The sequence below is a fragment of the Lycium barbarum genome, chromosome 8, assembly GCF_019175385.1.
Source record: "Lycium barbarum isolate Lr01 chromosome 8, ASM1917538v2, whole genome shotgun sequence".
In the NCBI taxonomy this organism is placed as follows: Eukaryota; Viridiplantae; Streptophyta; class Magnoliopsida; order Solanales; family Solanaceae; genus Lycium; species Lycium barbarum.
This window is the reverse complement of record NC_083344.1, coordinates 100901184-100927131: the sequence shown is the minus strand read 5'-3', so window position 1 is coordinate 100927131 and position 25948 is coordinate 100901184. Positions and strand designations below refer to the sequence as shown.

The 25948-nt window shown below is 37.1% G+C and overlaps 1 protein-coding gene and 1 long non-coding RNA gene across 4 annotated transcripts; both read right to left on the bottom strand.

Annotated features, from left to right (window-relative positions):
* Window positions 1-205: 205 nt before the first annotated feature.
* On the bottom strand, window positions 206-12207 carry LOC132606444 (uncharacterized). Of its 3 annotated transcripts, none has more exons than XM_060319946.1 (10): window positions 7404-12207; window positions 6093-6166; window positions 5820-6011; window positions 4404-5199; window positions 3427-3888; window positions 3235-3326; window positions 3047-3148; window positions 2535-2669; window positions 2106-2458; window positions 1882-2020 (listed from the first exon to the last, which is right to left on the bottom strand). In XM_060319946.1, the coding sequence occupies exons 4-6, from the start codon at window positions 5172-5174 to the stop codon at window positions 3258-3260; spliced, it is 1302 nt and encodes a 433-aa protein (XP_060175929.1). In that variant the 5' UTR covers window positions 5175-5199; window positions 5820-6011; window positions 6093-6166; window positions 7404-12207; the 3' UTR covers window positions 1882-2020; window positions 2106-2458; window positions 2535-2669; window positions 3047-3148; window positions 3235-3257. The 3 variants fall into 3 exon arrangements, with proteins under 3 accessions (XP_060175931.1, XP_060175929.1, XP_060175930.1); XM_060319947.1 differs by having other exon boundaries at window positions 2570-2669; XM_060319948.1 differs by lacking the exons at window positions 3427-3888; window positions 4404-5199; window positions 5820-6011; window positions 6093-6166; window positions 7404-12207 and adding exons at window positions 206-587; window positions 667-900; window positions 1238-1536; window positions 1623-1767 and having other exon boundaries at window positions 1876-2020; window positions 3235-3257.
* Window positions 12208-13947: 1740 nt separating this feature from the next.
* Window positions 13948-23391, bottom strand: LOC132605182 (uncharacterized). Its single transcript, XR_009569091.1, has 3 exons — window positions 23163-23391; window positions 15335-15718; window positions 13948-14743 (listed from the first exon to the last, which is right to left on the bottom strand). It is a non-coding gene; the product is annotated as an uncharacterized LOC132605182 (long non-coding RNA).
* Between the last annotated feature and the right edge of the window lie 2557 nt (window positions 23392-25948).

The following is a 25948-nucleotide window of genomic DNA, read 5'->3' as shown; positions in this document are numbered from 1 at the left end:
TGTAATTTAAAAAGTGTATCTGACTCTGCCATCTTAATACGTTGCAGATGTATTTGAAATATGTTGATGTTTATGGGTTTGGCGATTTCAAATACATATAACCCCCTTGTTTCAAGATCTAAATACGCGTACGTATTTATAGTGTACCTCACTTTGTCGCATCCAAGATATAGCCAGATATACACATCCATCTAAATTCCCAAAATAAAATCACACAACTTTGATAAATTAGAATAAGCTTAAATGTTCCAGTTAAAACTTAAGGAAAATGATAAGATAGTCTTAAACTAACTAAATCTAAAATATTTGCTATCAAAATAGCCATAGTCTGAAATTACAATTAAATATTCCTACATCAATCCTAAGTAACATCAATTCTGTCAGCTTTGCCATAATCCACTGCTGGCCTAACTGGTTTTGGTGGCTCCTCAATGTTGCTCATAGCATGTTCATCGATTTTCCGTGCAGCATTGTCCCAAAGGAGTGTGCCGTACCTATTGCGGAGCATTGTTGCATCGATTTGTGTTGGGATACCTTCACCAGTGCTTAGATATTCAGCGAACGCTGCTACGTACACACCACAATCCCTGGAAAGGTATAAAAGAAGTAGGATTATTAGAATGAACCTCGTATATGAAAAATTGCAATACATTAAAATATACGTACATGCTGATAGTGTCTTGCTGCGGCAGATTTTCTACATACTCCACTTGAATGTTCTCATTCTGTGTCATGCCCGTATATGCTGGGTGATTCTGCCAATTTATGCCAGTTTTTTTAGTGTAGAATCCACTTATGTGTAGATAATGTGGCAAGAGGGCAACAAGCTTTTGTACTTCCTTTCTAACAACCACATTGTGGCCTGCGCTGCCTCGGTATGATTTGTACACATAAAGTCGCCTGTCGTACCGAAAAGAAACACATGACACATTAAAAACTGTGTTGTATTTGTAAAAAAGGCAACCAGATACATGGAATGTAAATTCAAAAAATATCAATAAACTTGAACCAAATACACTGGATAGTTTTACAGATACATAAAGTACACTCTGAAGGCCAACAATGATTATCCGAAAAGAGTATACATAAATATATGATTCATTAAAACACAGTTGAAACTGAAAATACTTAACTAATAATATATATATATATATATATATATATATATATATATATATATATATATATATATATATATATATATATATATATATATATATATATATACATAAAATACCTGTCATTGAATGAGAGTACGACCAAAATCCAATGATTATCCTCTTTGATGTTGACAGGTATAAAAATATTGTCAACTGAATGCCACGGGACATTTGCATGCAATCTGTAGCCCTTAACATATTGACATATATCGTCTTCTTCGTTGGCTACATTGGGTCCAGTTTCCGGGTTGTTGTATGCAAGATATGTTTGATCAACCTTTTGCATGAAGAGACAGTCAACTGTTGTGTATTTGAAAGTGCTCCTTCTGTCATACTTTCCTTTCTTTCGTAAGTAGTAGAAAATCACGTCAATGTGCTAAAAATCGAAACACATAAACATTAAAAACATAAATCTTAAAAAAATGGAATATTGTATTTTATGTATCTATATCTTTATTGAACCTCATCATTCCACAGCTGGCCACTCATTGATAACTGGTAGAACCAGTGTTTGTTCTCTACTACTGTGATGCCAAAATTATAAGTATAATCTGCATCGATCTCCAAAGCTGCCATCTTCTTTCTGTAACGGTCTTCATTGTTCTTTCTACGAAATAATTATGCAAAATACATACAGTTAGTTGATATGAAAATAAATGACTGATATCTACATTAAACAGTAAATGTATCTACAAATTTTACATGAAGAACATACTTATTTTCATGCCTGACAAGCAGTCCCTTGCGAATCCACTCCAAGTATTTATCAAAAAGCTCTGTGTCGACTGGGCCAGTGATAGGATCTTCCGCGAATGGATGCTTCTTCTTAAAAATGCGGACAGTGATGTGTTTTGAACTAGCTGAAAATATTCAAAATACATATGATCAATATAAAATGCTTTGCAATACAAAAAATTAAATGCATTAATGCTTTTTTATATATACTTTCGTGAAGCAGAGTCGTAATCCTCCATGAAATGGGAAGCTTGGTATCTACTAGGACGCCTATTCCGGGCTACTGATGGATGCAAAACCATTCTTCTTTCAGGAGTTTGGCTTGGAAACAGCTCGTCAGGCAAAAGAAACTGAGATAAGGGAATCACATGCTCACTAACTTTAGGCGGCGTCTCGAAAATAGGACGATCTTCCTGCAATACAGCACTCTTGTCATGAGAGGGACCCGAAGACCAGCCTGTGCGAGAACTATCAGCTAGGACCTCTGCTATGTCAGCGGAGTTTCCTGATACGACTGGCGATTTGACAGATACGGTGTCGTCGGGAAACTGAACTATGTATTCCTATTCAAGAAATGGAAATACATTAAGTACACAATATATATTATGAAACAGTCAGATGTATTTGATCTATGCATACCGTCGATTCTTTTTGTTCTCCAGAATTATCACCACCTTCTTAAAGTTCTTCAGTAGATGCCTTTAATGTTTTCCCACTTTCGTTGCGGTGATCCATTCCAATATCAGGCACATCAAACTGTTGCATGTCAACTCCCTTTGAAAAAAAATAGCAAAATTAAATAAATAAGGCAAATACATCAATAAAATATAAGTATTTTCAACGTACATCCATGTACATCAAAGCGTAATTCAAGATACCCAATAAATACATGACACAGTAAAAACTGTGTTGTATTTGAAAAAAAGGCAACCAGATACATGGAATGTAAATTCAAAATATGTCAAATAAACTTGAACCAAATACACTGGATAGTTTTACAGATACATAAAATACACTCTGATATACAACAAAGTATTTTTATGGAAAACAAATACATTCAAAACACACCAAAAACATTTTTAAAAAATCCAATTATGTCAATCAGAAAATACAAGTACAATTTCGATACATCGAATTCACCAACAAATTACCTCTGTTGACGCTGCATGACCCATGTCGGTTTGCATTTGTACTCCAGCATCCCGTGGAATGTACTCGTCGGCTGGCTGAACCGGGGCCGCACTGTCAGCACCCTATAAAAACAGTTTTATTGATAAATTTTATTTATCCGTTGTATTTCAAATTTTCAAATAATTGTATATGTATGGATCTTTAATACCTTTTCTGTAGTTTGATTCACTTTCATATATTCAAAAACCTTGGCAAAGTTTTCGTTGATGGCTTTGTGAAGATCCTTGATTCGGCGTAAACCTAAAATTTCAAACAATATAAACATAAAATTGCATACCTTATTAAACAGTAATATAATACAAACAAAAAAATATGATAAAGAAGAAATAATAAGTCTTACTTTATTCTTAAACTCATTGAGTTCCTCCCTCAGACCAGAGATATCCTCGAATTTGCTGGTGGATGGGACGTCAACAGGAATAGCAGACGGGGGGTTGGGTATTGGAGCTGATTCCTTTTCCACTGCTGAAGCATGCCCAGTTAATGCCAACCCATGACGTCTGGTCAATCGTCCACCACTCGGATGATTACCAACACGTGTAATTGCAGATGCGGTCTTCTTCAATGACGATGGTGCCATTGGCATCTGTCTAGGCTTCTTGTGAGGTGGAGATTGTGATACACCTTTATTTTGAGGCTGCTTGGCCGCAGACGCATGTGGTGGTGTCAAACTAAAATCATCATAGTCATCCGCCACCTGTTGTTGACATGTCGATGCAGAATTACCAGAGAGATATGGACGCAATCCAAGTTCCTCAATCTCACTGATGGTCGGCACAATATTCCTATATGTAAGACGGTCCTGCAAAAGAATCGTACTTAAATAAGTCAGCTACAAAAATACCAAATATTTCAGAATTTTTTTCATGTTTTTGAACTTATGTTTATTTTAATATACATAGGTTCAAAATACATATTTGATATACATAGGTTCAAAATACATAATTATGTTCAGCTACATGTGGTTATACATTTGTAAAAGACTAGTAATCTGATTGACATAGGTTCAGATACATGTATCTGATTGACATATGTTCAGATACATGTGGATATACACTTATTTTCATGTATTTTGAGCCTATGAATAATTTCATATACATAGGTTCAAATACATAATTTCATATACATAGGTTCAAATACATAATTATGCTTCAGATATATGTGGATATACATTTGAAAAAAAACTCATAATCTAATTGACAGTTCACTATTTTTTATCAAAATAAACAGTTATGATTCAAATACATGTTGAAAACTAGATTGTCTTAATTTGAACATCCATGTAATTTTGCATTAACAATAATGAGTGCAAATTACCTCTGACTCGTCATCATTGAACATGCCAGTCATGGGATCTTTAAAGTGTGGAGTCCCGTCTATAGTTTTCCAGTTGAACATTCTGGGAATACAATCTCCATTTTTTACTGTCAAATTTGGGTAAACGTTGGAGCAGCACTCGTATAGCCATGCTTGCATAGCAAACGGAAAACCAGGAAGACAATAATTCTGTTTTGTCTTATCCATCTTATGGTGAATACTTCTGACCAAATCATCAAACGCTTCCTTTCCCCATGTGTAGTCTACATACCGCCCACTCTCTACCAAGTCAAAATGGAGCCTTGGAATGACTACATTGTTTTTCTCACCGGATAGGATGTATGTATGGATAAAATACAGTAATGCAATCTTTACAACATGTCCGTCTGCATCATCGTCAATGCCCCAATTCTGATCCTCAAAGCATTCAAGCAATTCACCATTTTTCACACTTTTGTTGGAACCCCCAAAATATGTATCCAACAGTTTGTTTTTCTTAGAGTTAACAACAATTTCTTCCCCAAAACACTTCAACCCAATCATTAATGCAAAATCGAAAAGCTTGAACGACAATTCGAAACCATTAACATCAATAACAAAGGCAGTAGGGGTACTTTTTTTCAGCTCTCTAACCATAAAACACCTGAACATCTGTGGTTGAACTTCGCAATGCTGCATGTCAAGGTATTCCCCAAATATAGTCTCGGAAAAGAGTTCAAACTGTCTATCCGTAAGCTTGTCCTTCAATTCTTTTTTAACTTTCGGGTTCATGTAAGAAGCATAGCGTATTGCATGACTGGGAGGATATTGGACAAAGAATTTATCATCTTGTATAAATACAAGTAGTTAATTAAAAAGAAGACATAACAAATATATGTATACGAATATCATATGAAAGTGATGAAGAAAATTAGAGTGAACCATACATAACTACAACAAATATGTACACAAATGATTAAATAACCATGTGTACATTCAAAAATATATGATTCTCAGTTCATCACCCTTTTCAGATACACAGTAAAATTCCAATAATATGTGGTTCTCAATTCATCAATTGTCTAAATACATCACATACATTGAAGATGGTTCCAGGTTTTTCAATTTTCCAAATTCAAAAACATGATTCTCAGTTCATCAACCTTTTCAAATACTCAGCAAATTTCCAAATATATGATTCCCAGTTCATCAATTTTCCAATTTTCCAAATACATAACATAAGAGACACAGAAAAAAATATGATTCTCAGTTCATCAATTTTCCAAATACATAACATACATTCAAAAAATACGAAAAAAACACTCTTCATCAATACATAACATATATCAAATACATTCATCAATGCATAACATACATCATTACATATCATACATCAATACATAACATACATCAAAATATTCGCAAGTTCAAGAATACCTGCTTCATCGCTAGGTCAAACTCTTCCTCTTCTCCTGCTTCATGTTGTACGACTTTTTTCCTCTTCATCTCTTTTTCGGTATCTATTTTCTTTGTTGATTTTGTGACTACCATTTTTTTTAGGCCTTTGCATGTGGGAAGGATCATGATTATTTTTTATCCTTCTTTCAGAAATGATTCTCTCAGCCGAACCTGCAACAACATCATGTTCTTGTTGAGAAATCCCAAATCCAAAAGAAGGATAACCAAAATTTTGAAGAGTAGAATGTATACCTCGAGTAACCATGTTTGATTTTGTTCCATCTACCATTAATGTATAAGCATTTAACTTCCAATTGCTTGAAACCCTAGCAATTTAATACTTCAATTGACTTGAATTTGGTGGAAAGAAAAAGACTAAAATATGAAAATACACTACTAGAGCAAGAAAAAATCTAAAGAAATATACATTCCCCAAAAATCACGGAAGAATCTTTTGCTAATGTTGATCGTGAAGGAGATAATGGAGAAAAAAATGGTGAAAATTAATGAAGAATGAGAGAGAAATCAAGTTGAATAATGATGTATCCGTTAAACTTGGGATATGGGAATATGGTAGAGTCTAATACGGTCAGTTACTGAGTGTATTTAACTGTGTATATTTATCAATAACTGTAATTTACTGATGTAGTTATAGATGGTAAATAAAAAAAGTAAATTAGTTACTAAATAAAAATAAATAAAATGGTAGTTATTATCATTAAATATGTCTTATAAGAAGCTATAACCAGTAAAAATTCCTTTATTTATTGAAATCGTGGGCCTTGGCCCAAAAAATATTGATCGTGATTTGCAGGAAAAAGGCCAAGTGGGTCTTAAACCAAAGAAGTAAGTTTATTTGGGTTTTCTTAAAAATGACCAAGCTGTATGGACTATTGACCTAAACACGCCCTATGTCTAACCATTTAAAAACGTAGGCCTTAGCCAAGTTTATTTGACCACAAATTTATACAAAATTAGACGGGGTTTTAGTCCAAAAGAGACCTTTCATCATTTTGTTTTCAAATACCAGACCGAGTGCACTCTAACCCAAAACATTTCAATGAGCATTCGTTTTCTTTTAGAAAAGACAAGTGGGATATGGCCCAAAACATATCAAAACCTTTTACCAAAACCCCAAAACCAGAAAATATATGCTTTCAAATCGTTTTTAAGAAGGAAGCCTTTTGCCTAATCTATTTATCCTCTAAGTATTACACAAAGTTGTCTATACTATTTCTCGCATTCCCAAAATCTTTTCCAGTTTATTACTTATTAAAATTGTAGCAGTTGCCTCCATTTTTTTACTCTTCAAAATTAGTACGCGTTCTCAAGGTTTTGAAAAAATTTCGGGTGCTAAAGTCAATCTAAATGGCATATGTACCGTTTGCCCAAGATGCCTAATTCATAATAAAGGTTCCAATAATATTTGTGGGTTTACAAATAACAAGCACAATACAAGCAAGCCAAATATAACGGAAATACGATGGAATTGAATAAAATAAAATGGGGTGTACCAAAACCCAACCATTTTCACCTATGGCTGGACCTTCGTATCATTTTTACCTATGATTGGGCCTTCAATATATTAGCTTCCCTTTCTTCCTTTTGGACCCAAAGACGTTTGAAGGAAAGTTTCCTCATTGGGCTTCTAACCTAATAAGGTGGCTGGACCTCGGCCCGAGTGGCCATGCAGTAGAGAGGGAAAAAAATAAAAGACCCCGGTTAGTTTATATTTTCTATTCATATCATACATATGATATGCACACAGAGCAGACAAAGTATACTACTGTTTTATAAATCCTATTATATACGTGAATATACAACATATATACACAGTATATCATATTTACTCAAGAGACCATGTGAGGCATATGTGTTTCCATGTCCTCAAACTCAACATCCCAAACTAGGTGGTGGGAGGCCAAGTCATCACCCCCATTTTAATCCTGATGCTGCACAAGTTCCAAGAGGTTTCATGAACCTCCGGCATGGCTGGTCACTAGGGAAGGGTTCAAACTAGACCCCCATCTACCTAAACTGCCTCTCAACCAATAAACAGGGAAGACACATATTCACACACACCCACACATGGTTCAGAATAAATAAGATGCATCTAATATATATGTGTATGGAATCACTATCAGTCAACAAGAAATAATGATACCAGTATAGAAAAACATGATTTAAGCATAAAAATAAAAGTAACCTATGTGGGCTCATCATAGCCTAAGTGAAACTTTAACCAAACAAACCACAACAGATCAGTCAAATACAGTTCTAAACAACATGAAATCAGGCAGATGTGATGAAGTATAAGAACACAAAGAGAAAAATCATTCTCTAAGCACAATGTCATCATAACAGGTTTAACATACATAGAGTATACCTGTGGCTGTCTAAGCATAACTCTTAAATGGTTTATGGACAATTCAAGTGATTACTTTGTTATCTTCAAGACATTATATTTCAAGTCTAAGTGATTCCTCTTATAAAGACAAAGAATAAATAGGTAGATACAAACTGTAATCTTAACAACCACAGCACAAAGCAGGCACAAACCATAGTCCTTTATGGTATGATATCCTGTTAGTTTTTTTCAAAGAACCCAATTCAAGACACAAGAAACAATAGAAACCAAGTTAGGGTTGTCTATAGAAGCAACTGCCCAGGACTTTTTAAGCTATCATGTTCCCATATGGAGTGTATGAATCTTAGACCTAATCAGTTACACCCTTTTAAATGACTTAAGCAAATAGGCAGGTCATAGTCTCAAAATGCATAGGGATCCTATATTTTTTTACTCTAGGTGTCCTAACCTTTGCTCTTGATCCTGTCCTATTTGCAGGAAAGTTTAAATTAACTCAAGGGATGCACTTAATCTTAGCTCTGACCTTATTCCTAATCTTCATCTTTTCTCTAAAACTTGAATAAGTATCACATATTTCTAACTTTACATGTTGCACCGAAGGAAAACAACTTCATTCAAACATGACTAGAGTAGGGACAACTTTATCTATTGTTGGGCCTCTGTATTAATGGACTCATGACTTAGTTCAGAGAAAGAAATGGAAAGAAAACATGAGTTATTGTTTAAAGAATCACAGAGAAGAAGGGTCAAATATACCCTCGCCCCCAACCCCCCACCATCAACCTACATTGCTATCCTGACTAAAAAGAATAGTGCCATGAACCTTCTTATCTTTTAAAAGAGTCATTTATTAGGACTTAGGGGAAGGGAGAAACAGACCATTTTTCAGAACACAGGTTGAAATCACAATAATACACACAGAATCTACATAGAGTCCAGATCATAAACCTAACTTAACTAGTTGCTAAAGGTTCTGTCATATACCATCATGTTCTTTTCACAATAGGGAAGGGCTCTTCTATTTTTATTTACCAAAACAAAGAGTGTCTCTAAACAAAAAACAAAAAAAAACTTTTCCAGTTTTATTACAGTTTTCAACTAATCCAAACATTTCCTTAAGGCACATTGAAACAGACACAACAAAAATCAAGCTAAATCAGTTCTAACAGTCCATTACAGATGTACAGGCAATTCCATCTTTCAAGGCTCAAAAACCTTAACAGTATCACAAGATGACATCAAAGTGCAAAGGTGAGAGGTTATACCCCATAGACTTGAGAGGGATGCCATGACAACCTTTTCGCTAGGAGAAAAGATACTATGGGTCAAGTTTCTCAATCATCTCCTAAGGTGTCTTTAAAAGACCTTCCTCATCTAGCCAAGTGGTTTTCAACCTCAACCCATACAATATTGACCTTTTATTTCCCCTTTTCCCCAATCATACCCCAAATGACACTAAGCCATTTACAAATCAACAGACAAGTTGTTTTTCCTTTTTAGTTCTTAAATACTACTTTCTTTTATCCCATTCCTTCCTACTCCTTTTTACTTAGATTATTATCATAAGGCTTTTCTTTCTATCTATGTCTATCTTTAAGCCTAGGCAATTTGTAAACATAGGGATTATAATTGCTACATCAGCTACTTACACACATAGGAGAAACAAAGAGAATATTCATGTCCCAAGGTAAAGCCTTAATCTCTAAATTGTTCAGGACTTGAACAAATCAAATTCAAGTTGCTCCTTTTCATTCTTCTTTCAATACTTAGACTTATAAACTTGAACATTCATAATCCTTTATCAAATTAAAACTCATGTATGGGTGAAGACAATACAGATACAAGCGCACAATATATCAGTCCCTTACTTTTTGTAACAAATTACTTCATTTCTAAAGTAAGACCAACTAATAGGAGCAGTGCCAGCAAAAGGAATCACAAACAAGAGAACATACCTCTTCCTTAGACATCACTTTCATTTCATTCTTTATTTTATACCCTTTTTAGTTTCAATAATGACTAGGTGGAAAGGTTAACAGTTAGTCCAATAACCATTTAGCAACTAAATCAACTCTAGTTAGCCTTAAATGAAGACTTGATCTTGTGGTTTCTATTACTTCTCCTATTTTCTTTACTTTTCCTTTCCCATTAGATTTTGCACATTTAGGGAGGTAAACTACTTCTAGGTGAATGGCTTATGGTATAGACTATCAAGACAAGTTGTGAACACCATGTGCACAAGCAAACAAATTTCATCAAGATAAAACAGCCTTAAGCAGATCAAAAGGAAACAAGGTTCACATTTAAGTGTCATGAACAGGATGGTTCTAAGACTCTGCTATGAGTCATGGATTATCATACACTTGTCACAAGTCATAGGTGGTCATGCATAATCCATATTAGGTGATGACACAAGCATAGTCACAGCCATGAACAAACAATCAAACTATAGACCTAAAGCATGATCCTGCTACCCCTTTGTTCTATTATTAGACAACAAACAAACAACTAGCTTATCTTGTCTCACTCTACTCTAAATGTAAGATTATTTAAGAAGAAGGAAGCAATGAGACATCCCACCAGCATATATATATATATATATATTTTTATCTAAATCTTCCTTTATTCATTCATTTTCAGAAAAAAAAAAAAAAGGAGCACATCAGAAGCTATATCCAGAAACAACTGATCAAATTCCGACAGCCCAGTTAAGATTTGGCCAACAGACCTCACTTCACAAATAGGGCAATTCATGACTGACTAGCAAAATAGGGATATTTAACTATAATCACAAGAACATACTACCAACAAATCAACCATGTTCAACTGTATTACACACAGACTATTTCACCTCTCTTATCTTTTATTTAAATTGAACTTATTGTGCCTTACTCTACTTAAGATCATGCTCAGTAAACTAACAATAATATTCAAGAAAAAGGCAAGGGATAGAGAAAAGGACCTTCGAAACACCACACACACACCTCTTTATGATGAACACTGAACCTCAAGACCATATGAACAAACAAAAACCAAAAGCATTTCAACAATCTACATTCTTAAATGAACTTCACTATGATATTTTCCTTCATCCTTATCATGTTCTTATCAAATGAAATCACACATTAAGGACAAAACCAATCAAGACATATTTAACACATGAACATATGATCATAACTAACCTACAAATATATTTAAATTAGGCAGGATATTAAGTACTAAATACAAAAATGAAATAAACTAAATCAAGGTTTACCTTTTAAATGCGCAGCCAAGACAAGAATGGATTTTAGAGCCTATGTGCTTCCAAATCAGCAAACCCAGCCACACACGGAGAAAAAGAAAATAAGAACCAAATATTTTAACTAAAACCCCAACTACTTAGTTTAGGTTTTCAGAATTCTTTTACTAGGAAGTCTTTCTGAAAATCTAAGTTTTTCACTTCTTTTTTCCTAATTGTTTTCTCTATATATATTTTCCTTGCTATTTTTCCAGTTTTCGATTTTTTGTTCTCCCTCGAAAAAGACTTGTTTTTGTGCAAAGGCTGGGGTTCTAAACCCCACAGTTCAAATGAAATCAACAGCAATCAATGTGGGACAAACCCCTTTCCTTACAATCTAACAAATTAGCCAACAAATCAACGATCTAGATCAGAAACAAGTCAATACACGGTCAGATCTGACACTCTTGGGTCGATCTGACCCAACGGATATGGACCAATAACAAAATACCAACGAAAATAATCTTAAAAGCAACAAATAAAGACAATTTTGATGAAAACAACAGAGTAAAGTAAATATTTTAGCATATTCGGGTAAGGGCTACCATGAAAAAACAAGTAAACTTTAGCACTTTCACCACAATAGGCATGCAACTACTGTGTATGTCGGGCCAGGTCTGTAAACATGCCATTTTTGGCATGAGATAGGTGAAGAAAGTTGAGGCGGCTACTAGGGTTTCGTGGAAGAGGTAAGAAAATAGAGAGAGAGAGAATCGGGTTTTTTTGGGGGGGGGGGGGGGGGGAGGGGAGGGGTGGGAGGTTTAAAAAAAAGAAATGAAATGAGGGGTGGGGTGGGGATATGTTTATTATCTGTTTAAAACTAACTGGGCCGGGTCTCAGCCTGGTCTTGGGCTGGACTCGATCCAAAATGCTGGTTATTAATTAAAGGGCCCAATCATATTTGTATACACCAAGTATACACACACACACACACACACACTTGGTGTATACATATGTATATCTAATACATAAAAACCAGTAGTTAGGGAAAATACTAAAATTGAAAAAGTTTTAAATTATGGGAAAAATTAGGCCGTAATTATTTTATTAAAATAATTAAAAAATCGGTCAAATTATTAATGGGCCTAAAAATGGCCTTAATCGATTAACCTAGCACAATTGTTTCAATTATGGCCTTGCTTGGCGTAATTAGCAATTTTGAAATTAAATTAAACAAGTTATTTCAAATAAAAGATTAACAGGCTGATTTTGCAAAATAACTCCAATTTCTGTAAATCATGAGCTGGCCAAGACAAAATATATTTATATAAAGGATCAATTTTGCATTAATTATCGCTTAATTAATTAATTAACCTAATTAAAACATTTATGGGCAATTATGCCTATTTTTGACAAATCATGCAGATTATATAGAAATTAGAAGTTTAAAGGGTTAAATAGTTAATTACTTAAATTATTTAAATTACTCAAACTCTCAAAGATTAAAAAGTATTTGCAAAAGTTGATAATTTTAAATAATTAAATAAATGAAAACCCTTCTTCTCTTTTTTTTTTTAAAAAAAAAAAATTAACAAAATCTCATAAAACATCATGAAAATACTCATTAATTTCTCTAAATAAATTTATGATGCATGAAAATACCTTTTATTAATTTAAGGGAAGAAATATTAACCTGGACAATTTATAAAAATCATTTAAGGGTTTCAAAATGCTCAGCTCATTTAATTATTACCCCGGGGCTTTGGTGTCAATAATACCTATATATTACAGAAAATAATAAAAGCCGGAAAATGTTGTATGTATGATCCTGAAAAATGCAAGTAGGCTGCCACGTCTATCTTGTCAACTTGTAAATTTATTCACGTCAGTATCTCACTTAACATAATGTATCACTTAAAACCCATTTTTCGACCACATCTAGTGGCCGATATATCACCCATAATGTCTTTTTTTTCAAAACAGGCCAGAAAATAAATTATTTTTTAAAGTGGTGTCACGTAGATATGGTACATGATGGCTCGTTTTTTTTTTTTTTTTTTTTTTTTGGGGGGTGGGGGGGGGGGGGGGGGGGCACGAAAATGGATTATGTTGTTAAAGTTGTACACATAGACATTATGTAAAATATAATGAGTTGCTGAAGAGGCAAACTACTTGTGTTTCTAGGAGGGTATTGTGGTTAACTTAGCAAAATTCAGGGGAGACAAATGAAAAGAATCTTATTATTATAGGATTTTAAATATTGTTCAAGTCTTGCAACCAGTCCGCATTTGAAGTGCAATAACATTTCTTGTTTGTTTCCATTTTAGTTCCAAAGATTCATTACAAGAAAAACATTGGAAGCCTTTTGATTCATCCAGAACTCCCTTCTTTGTGCTTTTTATGTTTATGTACGTTTAGCTCTTCATTTCGTACTACTATAAATAAACTCCATTTAGCGCTGCTGCAAAACCTCTATAGCTGGTAAAGTTAGCAGAAAGGACAACTAAATAAAACAGATATGAAGAAACAAAAAGCCAAGTTAAAATTAGAGGCTCTGATTGCTCATACCAACTGACTATACACAATAATATTTCACCTTTTGACATAGATTTTTCCTCTTTTTCCTTTCCAGTGATCAAGCAATTAAATCTCAGTATGGATAATAGAACAAAGTTGCTTCAACAGTACATCCCTTGAAAGACACCAAACACCTTCAAATACCTGGGTAAAACTGCATATTTGCATCCAAACCCCACGTTCCACCAATCGTTTCTTGAAGTTTTGCCAAGTGCTTCCTACCGTTAAGATGTGAAGACATACCAATCTCGCCAGGGCACCTAACGTTACAAAAACTACACCACAGCTTAGAATTATGACTAGCACCACCAGCATTCTTCACTTGCTTCTGCTTTTCATGTTGTCCAGTAGCTCCTAGTTGGACCTTTTCTTTAGGTTTCTCATTAGTACTGTGCTTTCTTTGAGTTGAAATTGCATGTTTTACTTGCTCCTGCTTAAGCTTGTCTGGCTTATTTGAAGTACAAGGTGGGTTTCTATCAGTTTGGCCGCTTTCCTGCAAGTTTTTAGCTCTTCACAATTTTCCCTATGTCTCCCACCTAGAAGATAGCATTTCAGGTCATGCTCTGAGGTGGTTGTCACTTGACATACCGCACAAGTCCACTCTGTCTGAACGTTCTTTACCAAATCAGTCTCTGAGAGTTTAACCTCCTCAGCATCTGCTGGAAGCAGTGTTTCCTTGATCTGCACACTTGTTGTTTTCTTCTGAATCTGAATTGGATTTTACTTCACACATTTAACCTGCAGTTCCACGGAGGACATTTTAATCGCCGGCATACAGATTATTTTTGCTTGATTATATATATATATATATATATATATATATATATATATATATATATATATATATATATATCAATTCTCTCCCTTTTTAGTGGCTTCAGATGTTTACTGGAGAAACTGAGGTTAGAGAATATAACTAAGATAAATGAATCTTGTAAACTTCATAGCAGGAAGTTTTACAAAGTGCACCAGTTTACTTTTGGGTTACTCAGTGATTGTTTTAGCATATACAGAGTGTCTTCTTAAGTTTAAATGATAATGTTACTTGATCTCAGTGTGCAGTATCAATTGCCATCTTCCGCATTTCACTTGATTGATCAGCCTAATCTGTTTGTCTTCATGTACAGCTAAGCCTCACCCACACTTTTCCTAACTTAACCAACAAGAGTATAACTAGCAGCTAATGAGCTATTCTCATGGAACATCATGCTTCACTCCTCTTTTGAACAATCACTTGCTTAAGATCTTCTCTATTGGGCTGATCAATATTTGTGAAGGCATAATATCCCAAAAATGACCAAGGAAGTTCTAGCATTAAAAAATAATAACCTGTTTGGGCTCAGCTGCTTCATTAGCACCGTGCTTCAATCCTGCTGCAGCTGCATGTTTTACTTGCTCCTGATTAAGCTGATTTGACTTTGATGTAACAGGTGAGCTACCTTCCCTTTTGGCCGTTTGCATGCAAGTTTTCAGCCCTTCACACTTTGCTTTATGTTTCCTTCCGTTAAGATGGGACTTCAAGTTTTGCTCCGAGGGGCTGTCATTTGACATACTGCACAAGTCCACTCTGTCTGAACTTGCTTTGAAGATATAATCTCTGGAAGTTTAATCTCTTCTAATCTCTTCAGCATTTGCTGGAATTACCATTTCCTTGACCAGCATTCCTGTCGTTTTCTTCTCAATCTGAATTGGATTTTCCTTCACACTTTTAACCTGCAGGTCCACAGACATCTTAATCACTGGCATACAGATAAATTTTGCTTGAGTATAGAAGCACAAAAACTAGACTAGAATAAAGGTGGTACTGATGTTTAAGAATATTTAAGAGCATTAATTCTCTCCCTTTTCTAATGGCTTCAAATGTTTGCAGGAGAAACAGAGGCTCAAGACCATACTAAGATATCTGAATCTAATGCAAATTTCAAAAAGAATTAATTTTACAAAATGCACCAGTTTAAATTTCAGGTTGCTTGGCAGTTATTACAGCATATACGAGGTTTGCTCTTGTTCTAAATGATAATGTACTTGATTCAGTGTGCATATCATTTGCCATCTTGCACATTTAGCTTGATCGATGAGACGATGAGCCTAATTTTTTTGTTTTCATATACAGTAAGCTTCATCTGCTACAACAGGTGAGCTGACTCTCTCTCTTCTGCTCTCAACGGTAACATCTCCTCTTCCCCCCCCCCCCCCCCCCACCCCATCCGGCGACCAGACCGCATCACTGTTCAGGTAACTCCGGCGACCAGGTAACGCCGGCCACTTTTCCGGCCAGATTTACTTTTTTCTCCCTTCCCTTTTCTTCTTCTCCTCTTCTTCTTCTCTTCTCCTTTTTTTCCCCCTTTTTTTAGCTGCTTCTGGCGCTGCCAGAACTCAGTTGCGCCATCGCCGGAGACTTTTCCGGCCAGCCCCCTCTTTCTCCCTCCTTTTTTTCTCTTTTTTTCCTTTTCCTTTTCCTGTTCCTTTTTTTCTTTTCCCCTCTCTTCTCTTCTCCTGTTTCAGGTCTTTGCGAGCAGAATTCCGACAGTGAACAGTAACTCAACAGTGAACAGTAACTCGTACGTTGAACAGTGTTTTCCGGCGGCGAACAGGTTCAGTTCAACTAGAGTTGGTACCTCCGGTTGCCATACCCATTATTTGTCCATACACTTGTAGTTACATTTTGCTAACTTTAGACTTTTGAATAATTTATTAGTTCATACTCATTCTTGTGGCTTTGCTTAGTGATGGTAGACTAGGGTCATGTTCTCGTTCGGGGACAGGGGCGAGGGTTAGAAGGGGTAAGTGGGTTAAAGGAGCGTCTAGGTTGAGAGTAGGTTCTTGGAACATTGGGACGTTAACGGGGAAGTCTATAGAGCTAGTTAAGATTCTTAAGAAGAGGAAGATTAATATAGCTTGTATCCAAGAGACCAAATGGGTAGGTCCTAAAGCTAGGGAGGTAGACGGGTATAAGTTGTGGTTCTCTGGTAGGTCGAAGTATAGAAATGGGGTGGGCATTTTAGTAGATAGTGAATTAAGGGATCAGGTGGTAGAGGTTAGGAGGGCCACTGATAGGATGATGTCGATTAAGGTGGTCGTTGAAGTACTCACTTTGAACATTATTAGTGCATATGCGCCGCAAGCGGGCTTAGGCGAGGAGGAGAAGAGGTGCTTTTGGGAGGATTTGGACGAGTTAGTGGGAGGCATACTGCCTACTGATAAGATATTCGTGGGAGGTGATTTCAATGGACACATCGTGTCACGACCCAACCCCGTAGGCCGTGACTAGTGCCCGATCTGGGCACCCGAACCCATCTATCAAATATTATCTCAAATTCTTTCAACTCATTCTAGTATATGTCGGAAGCCGACAAGACTTTATTTCAAATTTAGGTAATTTCCAGAAAATTTCGGCAGAGTTTCCTTTGTTTTACGGACTATCCAATATACCCTGCACGCAGAAAATACCAACAAAAGCCACACAGGGCTAACCAAGCAATATATAAACATATGCGGACCGGCCGCCTCGGCGTATAGGATCGCCCAAACAACATATGCGGACCGGCCGCCTCGGCGTATGGGATCGCCCAAACGACATGTACATACATCCATACAGAAAGACCCTAACCCACAAACATGTCCACAGACCTCTAAACAGACCGACAGAATCGTATGACGGGACAGGGCCCCGCCGTACCCATGAACGAATATATACAAATGCACTAATAAATATATATACCAAAAGTATAAGCTCCGGAAAGAGAGGAGCACTCCGAATAGCAGAAAGGGTGTCCTAAACAGGTGGATCACCAGGCTGTGCGTCTGTACCTGCGGGCATGAAACGCAGCCCCCGGAGAAGGGGGTCAGTACGAAATATGTACTGAGTATGCAAAGCAGAAGGTACAGAAATAAATCTGAATAATAATCGAATCAGATATATAAAAAATAATACATATCAAAATGTTTATTTCCAAAGTATAAATTATGCATAGGGCACTGGAAAATGTGGTCGCCCGCCTGTCAATGGCGCCACAACACAGCATAACACCAGAAAGTTTCAAATCTCCGAATCCCCGTCACACATCACAACACAGCATAACACCAAACACAGCATAATGCCAAACATAAGTGGAACCCGGCCCTCGAGCGAGGAGCACGGTGAACCATAAACACAGCATAACATCGGAATGTATCAAAAAGCGCACGACAACAGAACCGGCCCGGGAACCGGCGAACGATATCATAGTAGGCACGAGCGGAGTAGTGAGGAATCATATGCATAAAATCATTATTATAAATCCGGAGGATAAGTAAAATAGTCATATTCGAAATCGGAATAATAATTATCACTTTTGATTCAAAGTTGTCGAATTTACAAAAAGGGCGTCGCGGGACCCACGAACGAGTATAGACCCGAACTGAGCCCGCCTATGAAAAACATACCCATTATACATCAAGAAAACTCCTATAAAAATTATTGGAGCGATCCGAGCCTCTATGCGAAAAATATGGCATTCAGAGATTACAAAATTCCTTAAAGTGAACATTTTCTATGCGAATTTCGGAAAGCGATTACTTCAAATACATCATGGTTCATATTTCATAAAAACATACATAAGAGTGCCAAAGAATATATATATGGATCATAACATGCTCGGATCTCGAATTTGGAATTCCCTTAAAGCTCTAATCTAGCCTATGTGAAACTAAGGCATGCCAAAAGAAGGAAGGTTGCTTTACATACCTCAAACACTCTCCAATATGATCCAACTCAAGCTAAGCCCAACCTATGATTCGGGCTGCCCAAGGTGTACAAACAAGCCATAAAATGCCAAACATTAGCTAAAGACTTTTTGGGCATTAAATTCCAATTTCGCCCTTAATTCTACAGAAATCCGGGCAGCATTTCCCCTGTAAATAGGCTACCCCGAGAATTTAACTCGCTCAAAATCAACAACAACAACCACAATAACCATCCTAGTAACATCGATAACCAATTCGAAGGGCAAAACAACATTTATAGCTTTCTTTTACATCTTCCCACAACTTTCTAATTATTTGTTTCGACGGCTTACCTTCAAGCCAAAATCGACGCTTATACGCCCACATACTAACAATATTTAAAGACATTCTAAGCAATTCATACAACATTCCCAACAACCCAAATTTTTTCTCCAATTCAGCCGAATTCAGCCCCCAACCCGAGACACCCCTATATCATGCTCCTCATTTCCAAACCATGAGTTGTACCCAAAAATTCACATTCTAACAAAGCTATTCTCATCAATAAATAATTCACATTAAATGTACAATAGCACCCAAATCAGTCCGCAACAATCACAATATCAATTTGAGTTAATAAACGTTTATTTCCAACATAGAATTCACAACGACGACGACTAAAACATTAAGCGATATTAATTCGTCCATTGTCATATAATGTGACCCGTTTCATCCAACACTACAAACGTACATATATGGATGATTCTCAATCGTTCTTCACCCTACAATGATCATAATAAACTAACTAGGCATTAATTCATAATTTCAACACAACACAACAAACACCCATTTACACGGCTCAAGCACCACACACCCAACTCACTTCCAACACACTATATTTCATGATATTCATCATTTTTAACCTACTACTATAGGCATACAAGATTCACAGTACATAAACAAGATGAAATCTTACCTTTGTTATTCACTTCCTTCAATAGTTAGGGTTTGAAATTGGGCACAACTAGTGGTTGGATGACTCAAACAACTCTTCCACGCTACTTAGGGACTTCAATATAGTTGATCTACACCAAGGAATCAATTTTAGAGAAGCTAAAAATGGGGGTTGATTTGCTCTTGCCTTGGCCGAAAACAGTGGGGGGAGGTGGAGCTCTCAATATTTGATATTTTGTAAGTGTTGAAAAATGAGAGAAGATGACTACTTAGTCATCTATTTAGTCCCACAAAATGTCTATATTAACTTTGGCCCACTTAATGTGTTGGACCAATTAAATTTGGCCACACAATGTGTGGGTCCAATCCCATTTACATGGCCACCATGGCATTCTTGTACAACATTTTAAATTCCAATATTATAGATTTTGGTCCCAATATTTCCTAAGTGTTCAATGCCATCAATTTCATATATAACTTATATCTCAAAATAAAATCAAATGATCAAAAGTCCCGACTTCAAATCCCGGAATAATCTTGGCCTTAAATTATCATAGTTCATCCGGGTTGTTCCAATGTATAAAAATACGGGGCGTAACACATCGGGCCTATTTCGGGAGGTTATGATGATGTGTATGGAGGCTTTGGCTTCGGGGACAAGAATGGAAGAGGAGTCTCACTTTTGGGTTGGTGATAGCCAATTCGAGTTTCCCAAAGAAGGAGGAACACTTGGTAACCTTCCGTAGTTCGGTGGCTAAAACTCAGATAGACTTTTTACTCCTTAGGAAGGATGATAAAGGTCTGTGCAAAGATTGTAAGGTCATTCCGAGGGACTATCTTACAACCCGACATAAGCTCTTGGTGATGGATTTAGGGATCAAGAGGACGAGGAAGAAGAGGGTCGTGGATGACCGACCTAGGATCAGATGGGGTAGTTTGACCACGATTAGTGCCCTGGAGATGGGAGAGAAATTGAAGGATATGGGGGCCTGGGGTAGTAGTGGGGATGCGACCAGTATGTGGGATAAGACGGCTAGTTGCATTAGGGTGGTAGCAAGGGAAGTGTTGGGGGTCTCGACAGGTAGTCGTGGTCAGTATCGAGGGGACTGGTGGTGGAATGGAGAAGTTCAAGGGAAAGTGGAAGCAAAGAAGGTGGCGTATGCGAAGTTGATAGAAAGCAAGGATGAGGTGGAGAAGTGGACGAATACGGAGCTTTATAAGATGGCGAGGAAGGAGGCGAAATTGGCGGTTTCGACGGCAAAAACGGCAGCTTTTGAACGCATGTATGCTGAACTAGAAGAGAAAAGAGGGGACCAGAAATTGTTCAGGCTAGACAAGGCGAGGGAGAGAAAGACACGTGATGTGGATCAAGTAAAGTGCATCAAGGACGAGCATGGAAAAGTATTGGTAGAGGAGACACTCATTAGACGGAGATGGCAGTCATACTTCTCCAAACTCTTGAATGAAGAAGGGGACAGAGACATTGTGTTGGGAGATTTAGAACATACAGGAAGGCGTCGTGATTTTGGGTATTGCATGAGTATTAAGTTTGAGGAGGTTAGGGGTGCTGTTCGTAGGATGCGTAGGGGAAGAGCGATCAGACCTGATGGGATTCCTGGGGAATTTTGGAAGAGCGCGGGGCCGGCAGGTTTGGAGTGGCTGACTAGGTTGTTTAATGTCATCTTTAAGACGGCATTGATGCCCAAAGAATGGAGGGCGAGTGTTGTGATCCCTGTATACAAGAATAAGGGAGATATCCAGAGTTGTAACAACTATAGAGGTATCAAACTGCTAAGCCATACTATGAAAGTGTGGGAAAGGGTGGTGGAGATGAGGGTGATGAGAGGTGTGTCTATTTCAGAGAACCAGTTCGGATTCATGCCGGGACGCTCAACTACAGAAGCCATCCATCTTGTGAGAAGAATGGTGGAGCAGTATAGGGAGAGGAAGAGAGACTTACACATGGTATTCATCGACCTAGAAAAGGCTTGTGACAAAGTTCCAAGAGAGATCCTATGGAAATGCTTGGAGGCTAAAAATGTACCTGTGGCGTATATTAGGGTGATCAAGGACATGTATGAGGGAGCCAAAACCAGAGTAAGGACAGTAGGAGGAGAGAGCACTTTCCAGTTGTGATGGGGTTACATCAAGGATCAGCTCTTAGTCCGTTTTTATTTGCCTTAGTGATGGATGGATTGACACGAAAAATTCAAGGTGAGGTGCCATGGTGTATGCTTTTCGCGGACGACATAGTCCTGATCGACGAGACTCGTAGCGGAGTTAACGCTAAGCTGGAGGGTTGGAGACATACTCTGGAGGCTAAAGGGTTTAAGCTGAGTAGGACCAAGACAGAGTACTTGGAGTGTAAGTTCAGTGAAGCACCTCAGGAGGCTGGCTTGGAAGTGAGGCTTGGTACCCAGGCCATCCAGAAGAAAAGTAGTTTTAAGTACCTTGGGTCTATTGTGCAAGGCAGCGGGGAGATTGACGATGATGTCACACATCATATTGGGGCAGGGTGGATGAAATGGAGGCTTGCTTCCGGAGTGGTATGTGACAAGAAAGTGCCACCAAAACTTAAGGGCAAGTTCTACAAAGCGGTGGTTAGACCAACTATGTTGTATGGGGCGGAGTGTTGGCCAGTTAAGATCTCTCACGTTCAAAAGTTGAAAGTTGCCGAGATGAGAATGTTGAGATGGATGTGTGGCCACACCAGGAGTGACAGGATTAGGAATGAGGATATTCGGGATAAGGTGGGGGTAGCCTCGGTGGAAGACAAGATGCGAGAAGCGAGATTGAGATGGTTTGGGCATGTGAAGAGGAGAGACACAGATGCCCCAGTGCGGAGGTGTGAGAGGTTGGCCATGGATGGTTTCAGACGAGGTAGGGGTAGGCCGAAGAAGTATTGGGGAGAGGTAATTAGACACGACATGGCGTAATTACAGCTTACCGAGGACATGACCTTAGATAGGAGGGTTTGGAGGACCCAAATTAGGGTAGAAGGCTAGTAGATAGTCTCGTTGTCCGTTCTTATTAGTAGTCGCAGTATCGCAATATAATTTCTTGTGCTCCGACTTATGCTATTATCTGATATTTCCTGTGCTTTGATTATCCTGTGGTATCTGTGTCGCTTGCATTATTTTATTTTATAGTATTTCATTTCCATATCGCTTTGAACCTCTTAGCCTTATCTGACTTTTTTTATGCTTATATGCTTTTCTTGAGCCGAGGGTCTTTCGGAAACAGCCGTCCTACCTTGGTAGGAGTAAGGTCTGCGTACACTCTACCCTCCCCAGACCCCACGATGTGGGATTTCACTGGGTTGTTGTTGTTGTTGTTGTATATATAGTAAGCTTCATCTCAAGCTCTCCTCGTCATCAATCATCAATTAGCAACTTGTTTAATATTTCATCTATCAAGGAATCTAGAGCAATATTTGTGAACACATAATATCCCAAAAAAATAAAGTAACTAAGGAAATTCAAGGGTTAACAAATATAACCTGTTTGGGCTCAGCTGCTTCATGTTTTGCCATATTGTCCATCACTGTGATATCTTCCCAAACAGGACCACTCCCTTCACGTTTTGTCTGATTAGGAAAACTATGATTGTTATTTATGGGATTTTAAGGAATGAAAGCATGTGCACGAAAAAAAGATTTTCACTAGAAAAGAACAAGTAATTAGTTCTGTTGTTAACAAAAGGAAAGCTCAGACAGATTTGATGCTTTAATTGAGAAAACTGATAACTGCATAATGTTAGTACAATTATTCCGCATGTACATAAAATAGTCCAAGGGTTGGAAGGTACACTAAATCTGTGCAAGCAAATCATTTTATGAATTTGCTGGAAATAAGCAAATCACAAAATTAGTGCATGATATCATATATATGCAATCCATTTAACTTGTATTCAACTGCTAATGCAACTTTTCAAATCATTATGGGATGAAGATGCCAGTAAAACAGCAGCACAAGAAGTTATAACTGTTTCATACAGTACAAGGAGCTATGAACAACCGGTGAAGCACCTGGTTGGGGGTAAGCGCTCGTTCTTCAGCACTAGCATCCGAAATAAAATCCGAAGTTGGCTTGATCCCTTCTGCATGATGATCCGAAATATCATCCTTGGACTGCAAATAGGAGATCATGATAATTACAATAAAGCCTGAAGTTGCTATAAAATCCAGTGGAATACGCAGTCATACATTTTCTTCAATTAGCAGTCTCAACATTTGTATAACTAACCAATGTAACATCAAAACAAGTGCGTGTCCATTTCGGTAATGTCTGACATACCTTCTTTGCAATAAGTTTCTCGAGAGCATCAGATCCATTTTCTTCGAGATACCTCTCTGACACAGCCAGAAGTGTTTCATTCTTGAGAGATGGATCCTTCATTGGCTTGTTAAACCAGTCAGTGACAGTTTGGAGGTTGACAGACAGGCACAAATATAGAAGGCGTTGGTAAACATAACAAGAATCATTAAACTGCCCGATACTATCGTGCAGTTTAACCGGAAAACATGGACAAATGAGATTTTGATAAAGATAACATGCACCATTAAACTGCGATATCACCAACCAACATATGGTTATTAATTTTATATATGGCCACAGAGGAACCCTGCCACACTAAATGAAAAGACATTAGTAAATACAACAGGAGTAGTTTCTCATGCCGACATGTATATTACCCAATTTTTCTCGAAATGCTTCAGCAAACTAGCTCTTGAAATCCTCAACTTCTCACCAAGGGAATTTAAGAAACACAAGCTAGAACAGACATATAACTACCAACATAGATGAGTAACCGAAATAAGTGCATTATAAGACTTTGAGGTTCACTTGAAAAGATTCTGTCACAATTCAATAAGTCAATATAAGGGCATGGATCCAGAAACAAAGTGTAAGTACATGAGGGGGACATGGTTTCAAATCATGATTTCAAACCATGTTTGGACATGCAATTTGGATATCTTAAGTTATATCTTCTCTTATAAATATAAAAACCCCACAAGTAAGATTGTGTATAAAAGAATTGTGAAAAAGGAGTTGAGGAGTAGTTTAGCCATTTAGTTGTTTTATCCAGGTATAGTTAAACCTGGTAAACAATCGTAATTGAAGACAAAAGTACTTTACCTGGTATAAGATAAGACCGCCTATGGTGCATAAGTTCTACTAGAAAAGTGCGAAGTAAATGGGGATTTTGTTGGGGATTATACATGAAAATTCGCAGGTAACTAAGTTTCCTGTAGATTTTCCTACCCAAAAAAAAAAAAACAAAACCGATGAAAAAAACTTTGTGGCTAATTATTACCTGTGAATTTCAAAATCCCCAGATTTTACATAGGGATTTGGATTCCCATGTAAGTTACTTGCGGATTTTCTTGAAACAAACAAAAAAAAAAGTTCGCCAGAAATTTTTAGTAAAGTTCGTAAAAAAAAAGAAAAAAAGAATTTCCTTACAAATTTTTCCACAGGCAAATCCACATGAATATTATATGTAAAGAAACTTGTGTAAAATATTTGTGGAAAAGAAGAATTTTACAAATATTCATACTCGCCAAACAGTTTCCGAGATTATAATTGCTGACGGACCCCACTTCAGATCATGACATCATGTTAAATTACACGTTGGGTTATAAAAGCGCATATTTTACTTCCTCATCCGATGTGGTATAATTTTGTTTTTGTTGGCAATTAAAACAGATTTTATTAATCACCAAGTGCAGGAAATACATAACCAAGGGAGAGAAAAGCCTATTCCTCCCTTCTCAGATACAAAACAAAAACACAGTGCTTCCTGTTATTCAGTTCATCAGCCTATTGTTATTCCTTCTCCATATACATAGTGCCAGCTTGACTTGATGGAGCAACACTTCCATAGGAGTGTTGCTTTTGCTGAAATATTCGCGCATTTCTTTCAGTCCAAATGCATTAAACCACAGCAGCTAGACTGGCCTTGAGTACAGTTCCTCTAGCATTCTTGCCCCTGCCATCTGTTTCACCCATATCCATTCAGCCTCCCAATTCAGAATTGACCTCTTTCAGTTCTGTCATTCAAGCATTTTCCTCCAGAGAGTTCGAGTGTAAGGACAGTCAAAATAAAGATGAGCAGCATTCTTTGGGACACTGGAGCAAAAAATATAATTTGTAGCAACCGGAATTCCCCATTTGATTAGTAGATCTTTGTTCCTCAACCTACACGTAGTTGTAGCCAAAGTATAAACACTTGTTTAGGTTCAGTAAGGTTGTGACAGATGAGTTGCTTCCATGCCACATTAGG